Raw genomic sequence first — 16,341 nt, 5'->3', positions numbered from 1 at the left:
CATAAAATGTTAAAAATTTAGCTGTAAATATGTTTAACATTAGAATATTATATGAACCAACCTTTGCACAAGTCAATATTTTAACTAAGCATGTATAATATTTGGATTTATCGGTCCAGTCCTTTTAGTACCTTTTAAATGTCATATGAAGCGAACGGAAAATCATAGTACTAGACCTAGATTAAGTCTGAATATGAAGTAAATAGGTTTTCACCTTCTGGTACTTCTCCCACAAAGTGTCAACATTTTGATAATATGTAAATTTCATATGCAGTGAATGGAGTATCCGATTTAGTAACAATATGTAGGGGAGAGGGGGCACCTTTTGAACGGGGGCACCTTTGAACAGCGCTCATAAAATCTTGGTTTAAATTTTTTCCGACCCGCTACCACATATATGGCAATCTTGTTCTTTATCCGCGTAAACCACTTTGGCCTGCTCTCCCCTATATAATATGAATCGAATGGTGAATCCTGGTTAGTATAAATATTAAGGTCTGCTATGTTATGTCATCATAGCAGACCTTAATATTTATTCTAACCGTATATTTAGTGGGACTATCGGATCTCTAGGTCCATAATCTCGGGTACCTCGCCCACATAAGTCAGGTTTACGATATCATACGCTGAGGGCCTCTATCTATACTTATTTTTAATTCCAAGATATTTATTCTAAAAAATTTTTCCATTAAATTTCATGCTGTTGAAAATAGAATACCAACTGCCAGCTTCAAATTGAAATCAACGCATTGCAATTTACTTATTTGTATCCTTTGAAAAGGGTATTAAAAATTTAGAGTAAATTGAAAGCGAACAAACATAAAAATGTGAAATTACATTCATGGCTTTACATTTTTCTCGAAAATGTTATTCCGATTTATTCATACTTATTTTTTATGTGTGCCTCCTATTGTTTTCTTTCTCTTTTTTCCTTTCAGGTAAATTGAATACAGATTTCAAACCTTTAAATATGCGCAACCATTCGCTGGTACTCAACTTGGCGACCGACATTGACGAGGGTTACTATATGTGTCAGGCTACGAATGATATTGGAGCTGGTCTTAAGAAAATTATACGCATCAATGTCAACGGTGAGTATTTTGTGGCCCTGTGACATCAATGAATGAGAATACACGTGCCAGTCACTCAGAATGCGAGGCTGGCTGGCTGGCAGCCTACCTTGTAGTGACAGAGACACACAATACAACTACATATCCATTGAATTTTGAATATTTTGTAATTTGCTTACGTATTTCCTCTCCCTCCCCCTTTCTCTTCACTTCTATGTTTGGACTACGTTTTGCTGTGGTTTTATATCTACTTGTGGTGGTGGTGATGCGTATGCGTCCCTCTCTGTGTCCGTACGTGTGTGTGCGTTTCTTGTTAATTAAACAACAACAAAATTCACTGTACTAACATGTCATACAACGACAACGGTGACAACAACAACACCAACTACTACTCCTACTGACATACATAACAACAAACAACACTTTTCACTCGATGACCTCAACACCCCATCCATTGTGGCATCGATTCGGGATTCGCAACTGAACACAGAACCTGCACGTTTCGAACAAACATCACGCAACGTCTCGTCGCGACGTAATGATGCTGTCACACTCGACTGTCATGCCAAAGGTGATGAACCCATTAGTGTCGCCTGGACTCACAACAATGCACGCATTGATTTGAATAATTTCCGCTTTAGCATAGCGGAAATGAAAACCGAAAAGGGTGTTGACTCGCAACTGACCATATCACGTTCGGATCGTCACGATTCGGGCATTTATAAATGTGTCGCTGAGAATCCATATGGCCGGGCGGAGCAAATTATCTATTTGGCGGTGCAAGAGCGCCCGGACACCCCCTCAAATCTGGAGGTATTTGAAGTTGGTTCAAGAACAGTAAAATTATCATGGCGTCGTCCGTTCGATGGCAATTCACCCGTACTCTCCTATTTGGTGCAATATCAACCATTGAAATATCTACAATCTCATACGGCACTGGGTTTGGCCGGCAGTGATTGGAATGGACCGAATATAATAAATGTAACATTGCCATCGACCAGTATAAGTAAAAGGTGAAGTTATTGTTCGTTCATTTTTTATTCTGCACTCTCTTAGATGTCCATTTTGTTTTCTTGACATATCTAATTTTTATCATGTCTTTTCCTACTTCTTTCCAATTTTTATTACATAATATTTTCGTGTTGACAGCTATGACAGCGACTTACGTGAAAGTGCCATTGTATCGGGCTTGACACCAGCCACTACCTTTCTGATACGCATGCAGGCCATCAATGAAATTGAACGCAGTCCCTTTACCGAGCCAATTGTCTTGAAGACCCAAGAGGAAGCACCCACCGAAGCGCCATCCAATGTCCAGGTGCAGACTGGTGGCGAAAGTGAATTGATTGTCACTTGGCAGGTAAGTTAGTTCAAAGAATGTTAGCTAGTAGTTGGCCATATACACAATGGTGTTCGTTCTTCTTTGATCGCCTAACACACAAGTTTTCTTGTAGAATTTTATTGGCATTTATGTTAGGAAAATATGAAGGCAGAAAAAAGAACAACTTTGTCGTGGTAAATAAAATTAACCAGAGAGTGACATTTATTATGGATGGCCAGACCAAAATATTATTGCAAAAAAGTGTGGCTAATAAAAGCCAAAATGGATCAATAGACAAAATAGAAAAGTGGGAGGGCAGTTTAAAATTGATTGAATGTACTTAGAATTTCATCGGGTATTATATGACATATTTCGCTAAGTAAATAGTTTATCTGGGTGTGGGTCTACATTGAGATTTTCTTCTAGAAGGTTTGAGCATGCTCAGAAACCAAAATACTGATGTACAGCCAATTCTGTGGCAAATTGTAACCAAAACCATTAAATCTGAAAGTGCGAGAATGTAATTCTCGATACGATTTTGAAGTAAGATTTAGTATCTGCTTTACAAAATTTGGTTTCTTCTCCTGAGGGTCAGATCGGGATTATTCAGATCAGATTATTATCACTGATTTTGTCACACTTGTCACTCTGCAAATTCTCCAAATAGTTGTCGGAGACTTCATAAAGTTAATATAAAACTGAATGTCCGTCGGTCTGTCTTTATTTTGAAGTTACGAACGAAATCACATCACTATTCTAGGTGGTTTGGTATTGTAAATGAAACTTATCGGGCAACGCCTTCGTGATGTCCTCATACAATGTATCCCCTATTTTCGACATATTAAAGCTTTTTAACGGATTTTTCAACCGAAGGGTCTGTAATTTTGAAATGTTCAGCTTAGAGACATTTTATTGGCATACCTCCTAATTATAATAATAAAGGATCCGCACAATATGTCCCACTTCACAGTAGTACGAATAAAATTCGGAATTTCGTTTTTCATCCCATCGATTACAGACACTTTCCTGACTCGGATTTCTATTTCACTTTTATTTGATTGCCAATAGTTATTCAGTTATCCTCTTTTGATTTTAACATTTTTTGGCAGCAACAGCTTTGATGGAAATTTTTGACAAATTACTCACATCGTATTATGTATAATTGTTTATATAAATTGTTAATATAATTAAAAGAAATTAATTACTTGTTAATGGCAGAAGGAACGACCAAAAACTAAATTTGGTCTACCATTACCTGCCACTCTGGCTGATATCTGCCTGTAAAAAGTATAAAAATTGCCAAAATGGGGGTTACCCAAAATATTGAAACAATATTGATAATATTAAGCAAGAAGATTTAGTACTATATAAGAACCCAACGTTCCCAATTATCGTAAAACGTGTTAAAAATCCTCAACATACGGAAATTTGGCGATACTTTTAAACTTGACCAATATTAAAACGATTTTGATAAAGAGACCTGCAGGCAGTGACAATCCAAAATATAAAACTACATCCAATTCGGCTGAAAAACGTGTCAAAAATCCTCAAAATATCGAAAATCGGGGAGAATAGTTTAATGGGAGCATCAGAAAAAAATGATCCGATCTGGAACATTTTACAATCGAAAGAATATAATGAGGCATTTCCGGTTATTAGTTGGTAAAAAATACAATAGTGGGAAATTGTTAATACGTCCATGTTTAGTCATATCATCCATATTATGACCTCCGTTGATTTTATGAAGTTTTTAGCAGAACCTATTCACCGACGTGACATGCGGCTAATGATGTATCACGAGGCTATGCTCAATATAACTTGTCATAGCCCCCAGCTAAAGGTTCTGACAAAATTTATGGTATTTTGAAGGTTTTAGGAGGGTTTTAGGTTTAGGGTTCAATATAACTGAATGGTCTGATAGCCGTTCAATTTATGGTATATTGGAGGTTTTAGCAGCATTATCCAACCGAAAGAGCAGTAAGAAAAATCTCTGGAGAGTATTTTCGACATAGTTCTCATACACCGGATCCGCTTTATTGGCGGTGGTTTGAAGGTTTCCCCATCAAAGTGGTTCTCGATCCAAGAATCCTGAATTACAAATTATTTTGGGGTCTTGGATCAAGAACTGTATTTTAGGTGACAATTTTCAATATATCACTATCATATTTAGATTAGAGGTTTCAATAATTACATGTTCGTTTCATAACCACTCAGATAAACGACCGTCGCATTTATGGTGTTTTGAAGGTTTTAGCGCACCATCCATTCGAAAGGTCTGTAATTTGGCATTGTGGGTCGTTGGAAGGTAAAAAAATCATTGAAGAATATTTTCGATATAGCTCCCTTTAGAATTCAGATTCATTTGTATGCATTTCAGGGACCAACATGTTGTCATAAATGAACTGTATATTCCTTAAGACCCCAGTCATTGTTTCTTCAACACTTTTAGCTACAGCTAAAATATTTTAAGTTGTACTGGAAAGATGTGCATAGAATTTATTCTATAACATGTCCTAACTGACATACAGTAAATTATCAACGTAGATTGGACATATTCCCATTTTAGGCTACTTTAAAGGCTTTAGTCGCAATATTGGCAATCCGGATTCCTGGAGGGTTAAAACATTTGTACATAACATTTTCGACAAACATATTCCATATTTTACGTAGCTCATATATAAATGTGGAGAGTGAAATACATTTTTGCAGAAACTTTCTATATAGTTTCAAGCCCCGATTTGGGTATATAATTATTTTAGCTTTCCGTAGTACTTGGTAATAAAACCTTTTTCCCAGAAAATGATCTATATGTTGTCCATTAAATAACCCCCATATACAAGGTCTGATAATTTGCTTGCCCAGTTTTTCAATGATGAAAAACCTTTGTACTTTTTTCGCAGGTTATTTTTGAGATTGTATTTTCTTAGTTTAATCGACTAAAAATATTGTTAAACATACATCCTTCTATCTCGAGTCCTTATGGGTCTTTTTGTATCCTCAGCCTTATGCTTAAGGAGGTGTTTACACTTGGATACGGTAAAAATGTAGTTAATCTAAATTGTGCGTTTAGACCCCATGTTTCTTTGGACGAAATCCGTTTCAGACAATTTTAAGTCGAATTACCACTGTCGGTCCTCCGTCTGTCTGGCCGGCTGGTGCGCATGATAACTCTCGAAGGCAGTAACCAATTTAAGCTAAACTTTGCATATCGTAATATTTCTTTCAAATTTACTTAAAGTTCGTAGTTGGGGAATATCGTTCCACTCCTTCTGGTACCTCCCCTATAAAATGGTCAAAATTGTGCTAAAAATTAATTTTATAATATCAATCGAACGGACTATCCGATCTGAATTAATCTTTGTGGAAAGTATTATTTTTACCAAGTCTAGATCAAGTCCGAAGATGGGATCCATTGCTCACTCCTCCCACACAATTGTTCAAAATGTTCAATCTTTGCAAATCTATTATTAGACGAATTTATATTTACTAAGCCTTGATCATGTCCGATCCCAATATTAGCAAAAAGAAAGTCCGATTTGAACCAAACTTTGTGCAACCTATAATTTTTACCAAGCCTAGATTAAATCCGAAAGTGAGATTCATAAGTCCATTCCTGCTGGTACCTCCCTCAAAAATGGCAATATTTATAAATCCAATATCAGGCGCATACAATACCCGATTTGAACCAAACTTTGCACAACCTATTATCTTTACCAAGCCTGGAGCAAGTCCTACATCTGGTACCTCCCCAACAAAGGGTCAATATTTTATAAACTTTAAATTTAATTTGAAGCGAATTGATATAAACATATACCTTATTGAATAATAAAACCTTTGTAATTCCTGAACCTCCGACCATATGCGGTTTTCGTATCCTTTACGCCTTCAAGTGATTTTATACAAATTTACAAGTCTTCAATGTAATGCACGTCCATTTGCCCACCTGTTGAAAATCAGTAACATTTTTAATCGACTTAAAAATATTTTTATAAAACTTATCCTCCTTATATACCGATTCTTTTTTGTCCTTATTTTCTTGAACGACCAAATAAATACTGTAACACGAGATGTTTTTACCTCTAAATATTCGACAAAGCTAATTTTTAATTGCCTCCAAGTACTATGGAAATTCTTCTCCAGAAATCTGCATCCACTTTTATTCTTTAATAACCATAAAACCACAATGAGACTGTTTACATTGTTGACCTATATTCATCAGCATAATTATATTTATATATTCTATACCATGAATTTAATACGTTTAGCGAAATATCCCTCTATCCCAACCATCATAGTCCTTGACCTCATTATGGTATTTTCTAATTTATTTCAGAATAAATTCCTAGTAAAATAAAAAACAACAACAAAAAATGTAACAAGTGGTTTTACAGTTACTTCTCTGGCTCTCACTCAACCCCAATTGACTACAGCAGAATATAAACGAGATAATTTTTGTAGTTCAGGTGGTGGCAGTGTAAAATATATTAACTGTCTCAGGTGAATGATGTTCCTTAGCGTTTAGTTTAGTATCAGTTTTTACGTTGTGTGTGTGTGTATGGCAAACCTTCTATTTCAAGACGAATTTCCTTGCCACCTTGTCTTTTCCTGTTCTCCTCGTTTTTTTTTTCGATTTCTTGAGTTCATAATGGAAATGAGTCAGAGTCATTTTAGCATTTCCATGTGGTGGAAGTGGTGTTGGTAATGTGATAAATTATTCATTTTCATTTTTCCTGTCGGCGTCTTTTCGCTTTCTTCTGCTTTATCTCCTATTACTGAGTTCGCCTCGACTTTATAGATTTTTAAATATTTAAATTGCTAGCATTTGCGATTAGGGTTTTGTTCTTGTTTGTGTAGAATATTTGATTTTTCTTAAGAGGTTTATTGCTTTGCTTAAATGTTTGTAAATGCCCAATGAGAATATTTATTCAAATATTGAGGTTAATTTTAGAATGTGTACCCCGATGTCACTCTTGTAGCAATCTTGTAAAATGAATATCATAAAAATGTTGTAACAACACAATCTGTTGCATATTTTCTTTGTAAGTTGTAAGGGGATGTATGTTTTACATCAATTTTATAATTTATATAAATATTATTTTTAATGGGTACAATGTTTATGGTAATTCTAGAGTCGAGTTTCGCATGGTTTTGTTCCATAAAAGAATATATTAAAAATGTATTTCCCACATTCCAAATGTTAATGTTTATTTAAAATTTTGATACTTCCTATAAAAAAGGTCATAACCACTTGTAATCTTCGTATTACACTAAGAGAGTATCTGATTCAATTCATGTATTATGTATATTTTATATTGTGAGAGGAGAATACATTTGTTAAAAGCTGTGCCACTGGATCCAGCCCAAGGGGTGTGCAACATTTTGTTTGTTATTGGGTTCAGAAATCGGATAAAAAATATCCAGGATTTATATATTAACCTGAACCGATTTCAACAAAATTTAAACACGTTATTCAAAACGAAGTTTGATACGCTGTGCAAAATTTCGGAATAAGGGAAACGATTGGTGCACAATTTGAAAATCAGACGTGGTTTGCTTTATGCCAATTAAGGGTACCGAAATATGTACCCCCATGTTTCTTTGGACCAAATCCGTTTCAGACAATTTGCGATCGATTTACAAAATCCGTCAATATTAAGCGATTTAATGTCCAATTTAATCCAAATTCTTATTATATTAGCCACTCTATATTAGGTCCGAAGATGGAACCTCTTGCTCCACTTTTGCTAATACCTCCTTCAATAAAGGTCAAAATTGTACGATTTTGTAAATATCATATGAAGTAAACGGAATATCCAAATTTCATTCTATATTGGGTCCGAAGATGGAACCTCTTGCTCCACTTTTGCTAATACCTCCTTCAATAAAGGTCAAAATTTTACGATTTTGTAAATATCATATGAAGTAAACGGAATATCCAAATTTCATTCAAGCTTTGAACATCATGCTATTTTTAACAAACCTATTACGAGTACCTCCTCCACAAGGTGTCACAATTTTACCAAATACCAAGCGAATGGAAAGCCTGATTCAATCCTGATTCAAAAATATATACCTTCTATAAAGCAAATAGTGAATTGTATGTGGTCTTACAGGTCCATCATCTTCGTTTCCACGCCCATAAACTGTAAGAATTATAAAAATGATAAATTTTATAAAAATGTTCCACCTCGACACCAAACAGTAATTCCATAAACATCGGGAAACCATAGGCTAGGTAATTTTTGGTTTTATTGAAATATAAAATTTAAAATATTAATTAAGAAAATACTATTTAAAAATCCACATCTAAAATATTCCTTGAGAAAAAAATCTTCGTTAAAGAATCCTCACCTGATATAATCCTTGGAAAAATGTTCTTTACAAAATCCTCCTTGGCAAAATATTCTTTAAACAATCCTCGCCTAATATAGTCCATGGAAAAATAATCTTAACGAAATCCTCTCCTAATATAGTCTTGGAACAAATATTCTTTAAAAAATCCTCGACTGATATAGTCCTTGTAAAATTTTTTTTAAAAAATTCTCACCTAATATAGTCCTTGGAAAAATATTCTTTAAAAAACATTACATAATATAGTCCTTGGAAAAATATTATTAAAAAAATCCTCGCCTGATATAGTCCTTGGTAAAATATTATTTAAAGAATCCACTCCTAATATAGTCCTTGGAAAAAATGTTCTTTAAAAAATCCCCAACCAATATAGTCCTTCGGAAAAATAATCTTTAAAAAATCCTCGCCGACTACAGTCCTTGGGAAAATATTCTTGAAACAATACTAGCCTAATATAGTCCTTGGAAAAAATTTAAAAACCCTCGCCCAAAATAGTCTTGGGGAAAATATTCTTTTAAACATCCTCGCTTATATACTCCTTGGAAAAATATCAATTAAAATATACGCCTTTAAAACTATTGTCACCTGTTGTATTCTATGCAAAAATACTATTTAAAAATCGAAGCCAGTATTTGATTCTGAAAACATATTTAAAAAATCCACGCCAATATTTTTAAGAAATCCAAGTTTGTAATGGTCCTTAAAAAAAATCGTCTGTTATAGTTCTTGAAATATAATCATTAACATTACTACGCCTGTTATATATTTATTTTTTTTTTTTCAAAAAATATAAATTTCGTCTAAATCGGGCAAACCTTAGAGATTTTCGTGCACCATTTACATAAAAAGGCCGTAAGATATACATGGGAGCTATATCTACAACTTAATTTGACCCGATTTCAAAGAGAAGTTCAGATGCGCCAATCTGCACTTAATTGAGGACTCTGGGAGTTGTGTGCTCCATTTACATAAAATCTGACGAAAATATATATGGGAGCTATAACTTAATCTGAACCGATTTCAACAAAAAGCACAAACGTCAATCTGTACTTGATTCAAAATTTTGTCTCATTCGGATAAACCTTGCACCAATCGGAGTATGGTGCACCGCTTACATAAAATTGAAAATGTATATCGACGATTTATCTAAATCTGAACCGACTTTCTCTAATTTCAATAGGGTTCGTCATTGGGACAAATAAGTGGCCCGTGCCAAGTTTTATCCAAATCGGATCAAAAATGCGTATTGTACTTTGCTCAAAAGAATTAAATTAATTCAGAAAATTATTATATGGGCAATATTGCCAATTTTTTAACATAGCTGAAGCGGAGGTTCACCTATTTATAACTCGGGAACTACTTAAGTATATGAAAAAAGTGAATAGTTTTGGGTTAATTGGTCTGTCGTTGCAAACTGTTCATGATATTGACCTCCAAACTTAATTTTGTTGAATGCTGTGTCTACTTTAATGTAAAAAATGTGTAAAAACAGGATTTGTGACTAAGCCACTCATTGCACGGTCTTCGTCTCAAAATAAAACTAGAAGCCAACAAAATGGGGACTACGCCCCTTATGTATCATTTTTCAAAATTTTAACTGCATCTACCTTTAAATGATGCTGACATTTTGAAGCTCGATTTTGAGTGTTTTTTTAATTTTACTTCTAGCTTTAATACGCAAACAGGAATTTATAAAAATCGATTATAAGATTATTGTAGTCGCGAATCTGCGTAATTTGATATGTATTTTGTGTATGTAGTATGCACAGCTTCAGAGTAATACTCATCCGAAGGTGCGAATTTTGTGCGATCAAATTTCTAAAAAACCTATTTTTCGGGCCAAATTTTTAGATCTGTCAACTGAATGATATGGGTACCCGCGATCAATTAGGTTTTTTACGTTTCGGATGATATAAAATCTTCTTCGTGAAAATCCATCTACTAGAACGGCGAGAACTGGCATTCCAAAAACACGAAATTTGGCAACAAATGTTTTTGAAAATATCGCGGATTTACTTGCGTTTTCTGTGTATCATTTCCGCTTCAATAAATGACCACATACGTATTTTGATCTTTTTCGAAAAGAAAACTTTTAAAACTTCAGAAAGAGAGATGTACGCAATTTATCTCAAAAATAGATTGTGCTGGCACATCCATGGTTCTTAATGGACCACATTGAAATCGGTATAGATCGATGTATTTTTTAGGGTGCACACCGAAATCGGATGCGCGTTAATGGTATATGGAGTTTTCGGAAATTATTCCCGTTTTACGATTTTTTGGGTACTTCAATGTAACGTGCGGCACATCTTAGCCGTCAAATGAAATTTCGCAAAATATATATGGATTAAAAGATAATCTTCAGTACTTCCTGGAAACCGCATGCGCATCAAATGATTTTGAGGATTACGCGATTTAGACGCAATTTATCTCAAAAATAGTGTGAGCTGGCACATCCATGGTTCTTAATGGACCACATTGAAATCGGTATAGATCGATGTATGTTTTTTAGGTTGCACACCGAAATCGGATGCGCGTCAATGGCATATGGTGTTTTCGGAAATTATTCGCGTTTTACGAGTTTTTGTGTACTTCAATGTAACGTGTGGCACATCTTAGCCGTCAAATGAAATTTCGCAAAATATATATGGATTGGAAGATAAACTTCTGTACTTCCTGGAAACCGCATGCGCATCAGATTTTGATAATTACGCGATTTACACGTAATTTAAAATGTATATTTCATAATATAATTTTATTTAAAGATTTATTCCTAATTCTAAGGGTGGGAAGGGTCTTGACCTATATAATAATAAACACAAGAAGTAATTGTTATTATATAGGTAAATTTTTCGGCGAAATTCGGATAAAATAGCACAATAACCCCAAATTTTTTTTCTGAAATTTCTTGTATACAATTAAAAAAATAAATATGATGACATTATTTTTTCGAACCAAAAACAAATATTTTTCCTCAATATCTTGTTTTGTTGTCGCTTTGATTTAGAAACCGCTACATCATGGTGTTTAGATTATGTAGATATTTTTAAATTATTTTTTTGGTGTGTGCATGTCATTAATATATTGAAAATATTGATGTAATCTGCTATATATTTTTTATTTTTCTCATATTTCGCGAATATGTGCAACATTATCGCGATTATTATAATATATTCATATTCTTATTTTACGGAGGAAAATCTATATCAACGTTTTTGGTCAATGTAAGAAACGGCGTAATTTTAAGATTTTTTTCTTAAGCCCAAAATTAAAACCTCCATAACTTTTGCGCGCATCAACCAAAAATTTGATTGCGAACGGTTTCGGAGTCAGAACATTTTTCTCTATATGTGTACCAAAAATCATTGATGTGCCACAAAAAAAAAGTGATTTTTTGAAAATGGAATATTAAAAAATTGTTAGATTATGTCTATTTCCGTTATAAGGATATTTTGAAGCTCCCTACTAAAAGTTGCTAAATATATATATAGAATTTTATTCTGATCAGAAGTATATAAATCTTATTCGTCTCCGACGAATATTTTAAGATGTTGACCAATTTAATGCACATTCTACCTTATAAAACAACATCCAATGCTATTTTATTAATCAAATCGAACGAATCGAATTCCAAGTATATATTTACTTTCAGTTAATATTACAGATTTTGTTTGTCCAAACTATTTAACATTTTTTCACTTTCCCAACTTTAATCTACATACCTTAATTCTCTTAATATTTTTTTCTGTTTTCTTTCTTTTCTCCATCTTGTTGCAGATACCACCACGTGAATCCTGGAATGGCGAACTCATCGGCTATACCGTCAACTGTAGCGAAGAAAAACAGAATATCAACTACATTAGCGTTGTCAATAATTCACTGAAGTCTGTGATTGTAAGTGGCTGGGCCACAACGAAGGCCACATTACGTGGCTTACGAAAGTATACCCGGTATGCGGTTACGGTGCGAGCCTTGAATAGTTTTGGTTCGGGACCATGGAGTACGCCCATCTTTGGGACAACATCTGAGGGAGGTAAGTGTAGAGTAAAGTAGTAGAGGTGGTAAAGACAAAAATGCCGTGGATAAAAAGTGCAAAGTATTCACTGGCGATGGCGAGCGATGGTGATGATGATGACGGTGACGTTTATGTGGTGTGGATGTGAGCAGTGTATAGTTCTCACTTTAGCTTAAATAAAAATATAATAAGTGGCACAAAGAATCCTTGGCAGACAATTGTTGTTGCTGTGTCTGTCTGTCTGCCATGGCCTCTACTCACTCATTCATTCACTCACTCGCGTTTTCTACGTGTTATTCGCCTGCATGCCCACGTTCGTATTTTTTTGTATTGAAGGTAACAGATGTACAAATTGTTATCTTAATAACAACAAACATTAAAAATGCTTTTAGCGTCGTCGTCGTCGTGTTATGTGCTATTTTTATCACAATTCTTCTTGGATGTTTCCATTTTTTTCTGTTTTTGGTTCATTGTTAGCTTTGCTTTGGAATTTTCTTATTTTTTTATTTTTGTGGGTTTATTTGTGTGCCACAAAATATAAACTGTCGGAAGAGCTTTCATGTATTATAGAAACACCGGTCTCATATATCTTCCCGCTTTTTCCGTTTTTCCAAACGTTGGCTATACATACTTAGGTATGTGTGTATGTTGTAGTATTTTTACTTTTAGACAATTCGTAAATGGCCTCAAGGCATTATATGTTCCTTATACGGACACCAGCGATGGTACGACGGTGTGCTGGCTATTTGTATTTTTTCGTTAATGGTTGGATATTAAAAACATTTATACCAATGTAGAATGATGCATAAAAGTGGTTTAAGGGACTCGGAATGATGTAATTAAATTTAATAACTTAAAAGTTGACTTGGCCAAGCTAAAACAAGACAAAGAAGATAAATGGTCGAGGGTTATATGGATTTTAAGTTTATAAAATAAGTGTTATTTTTGTAAATTACGATGTAAATTACTTAATGGCTTTGATTGAAACCGATAAACTTTTATAGGCGGGGTGGGAAGGTAGAAATTATTAAGGTTCTGGTATAAAAATTAAAAATTTATATTTTTTGTAGATATGGAACTGTAGCTTCTATTTCTTATAGTACTTATAATGGAATGGAAAGTTTTCAGGCCATGAAGTATAAATATGCGTTCTGCCCATACCACAACTGGCAAAGGGGACAAGTTTTACCAAAATTATATCTTCGGACTCATATAAAAGAATTAATTCCAATCAAAATTAGTTACTTTTGTGGCAAGATAAATTCGTATACATGTATCTCAAAAGTTTACAGCATGTTTGTCCCAATAGCGACACGCATACGTCTAAATTCTAATAATTTTCTTACACTGCACTCACGACAGGGTTTTTGGCCCAGTACTATAATAGAATTTTTGTGTACTATCCTGATCAGCGAGTTTATTTAGAACCCAGTGGAACAAATTCGACACTGCAAAAGTCTGTGACCTTAGAATTCATAAATGTGTAATAGCTGCAAACAAAAATCTAATGTTTTTTACATCTTTGTTTGCAGCTATTACACATTATTTGTAGATTATATGTCGTCGGTCAAAATCAAATGTTTTTTTTTTGTACCTTAAGTCCAAGATTTTTGACGTACAAATATTCTAATTAAAATTCGCTCCTAAGGTCTCAGATGGGGTTCTCTAAGACAAGATATCTGTACGTTTTCACTGTCTTTCTCCATTTTCGTCAATGTTAGACTTTTACATGAAGAGAAAACCTTTTGAACCTTTTCGATAGAAAAAATGAAATCGGACATACTTAAATAAGTGATATAAATAGATATTTGAACTAGTTTAAATCAATCCATACTCATACCATTCTGAAATCTATGAAAAACACGTCAATCGGGCAGACATGGGTTCTTTGGTGTACCATATGTCACAAATTATGTATCGGAACTATATGTAAATTTGGGCCGATATGAGCAAACGTGGCACACACTATTTGATATGCTGCAGTACAGCGTCAACTCAAACGAAAATAAATAAGGGTTACATCCACATCAGAACATATTTTAAAATATCCATTACGCGCTATTCCCATCTTACGCCATTTTAGATGCAATTCAATAGGCTGTGCAAATTTCGTGTAACAGGTACACCTATTACAAAATCGGATGAAAATAAATATGGGAGCTATGTCTAAATCTGAACCGATTTCAATAAATATCATTCTAGACCCAATTGAATTCGATGTGCAAAATTTCGTATAAATCGAACAAACGTAGATTTTTGGTGCACCATTTACATCAAATCGGACAAAAATATCTAAACCGATTTCAACAAAACACTCAATTTAATATTCAATGCAAAATGTCGTCTCAATCGGACAAATAATTGGAGTTTAGGACTCCTTTTACCTAAAATCGAATAAACACATGTATGGGAGCTATATCTAAATCTGAACCGATATTAAGGAAACTTGGCCAACATAGACTAAATTTGATACGCTATGCAGAACATCATGTAAATCGAGAGAAGTATAAAAGCTTCTGTGTACCATTTACATAAAATCAGACGAAAATGTGTGTAGGAGCTATATCTAAATCTTAAACGATTCTAAGGCTATGCAAAAATGTTTCTCAATTGAACATATATTGGGAGTTTGGTGCACCATTTGCATAAAAACGGAGGGAAATATCTAAATCTGAACCGATTTTCACTAAACTTGACATACGTTACTGTAGACTCAATACAGTAGGTTATTTCAAATTTCGTTTGAATCGGACCAAGTGTTTGAGTTCAGTGCATCATTTACAGAAATACGGACAAGCATATGTATGGAAGCTATATCCAAATCTGAACCATTCGTTATCATTCGGATCATAAATGCGACATGTACTTTATTTATTTAACATGGACAGACAGACGGATAAACATAATTAGACTCAGAATGTGATTCTACGTATATTCTCAAAAGGAACCTGGGGTCTTTTTCTCTTTTCCTTTTGCCTGTTACAAATATATGCACAAAGACATAATACCCTGTACCACAGAGTGGTGGAGGGTATAAAAATGGTGTAACACCTTAGTCTGACAGATGTCGAACTCTAGTCCCATACTTTTGAATCTGCGCCAAATCCTGACCCACGAAAAACACATACCACCTATACGTCGACTATAAAGCCGCATTCGACAAACCTGTCCGTTCAGAAGTGTCTAAAGTTATGTCTGTGTTCGAGATTCCTGCAAAATTAATACGGCTATGCAGGATAACTCTAACTGGCACAAGTTCAGCAGTTAAAGTCGGAAAGGACCTCTCGGAGCCCTTTAATACCGAACAAGGTTTCCAAGAAGGTGACAGTTTGTCGTGTGGCCTTTTTACATCTTGCTGGAAATGGTCATAAGAGAGGCAAAGGTGAACAAAAATGGGCCGAACATTGTATAAAAATGGTTTAAAAGCTTAGTTTGAGAGATGTCGAATTCTAGTCCCATATTTTTGAATCCATGAATTGGATAACTCTTGGATATCCTATATACTACAACCGTTCATGAGCCAAATATAATAATTTAAGTGCTAGCCACAAAATTTCACTCACACTTAGAGTAAGAATTTCTAG

General features: G+C 34.3%; 1 protein-coding gene across 1 annotated transcript in view; it reads left to right on the top strand.

Moving 5' to 3' along the window:
- The window catches only part of LOC133335237 (cell adhesion molecule Dscam2-like), a gene marked incomplete at both ends in the record, with an annotated part of 76,019 nt that overhangs the window by 28,993 nt on the left and 30,685 nt on the right, over positions 1 to 16,341 (top strand). The window contains 4 exons of the mRNA XM_061543532.1: positions 939 to 1,091; positions 1,561 to 2,083; positions 2,220 to 2,430; positions 12,520 to 12,775. Coding sequence (XP_061399516.1) covers positions 939 to 1,091; positions 1,561 to 2,083; positions 2,220 to 2,430; positions 12,520 to 12,775 — 1,143 coding nt within the window. The remainder of the gene's footprint in view (positions 1 to 938; positions 1,092 to 1,560; positions 2,084 to 2,219; positions 2,431 to 12,519; positions 12,776 to 16,341) is intronic.

This window comes from Musca vetustissima, unplaced genomic scaffold (genome assembly GCF_032173495.1).
Source record: "Musca vetustissima isolate MV318-11 ecotype Yass unplaced genomic scaffold, APGP_CSIRO_Mvet_v1 utg15798, whole genome shotgun sequence".
NCBI lineage: Eukaryota > Metazoa > Arthropoda > Insecta > Diptera > Muscidae > Musca > Musca vetustissima.
Note: the sequence above shows the minus strand (reverse complement) of the source record. Positions and strands in the feature narration are given on the sequence as shown.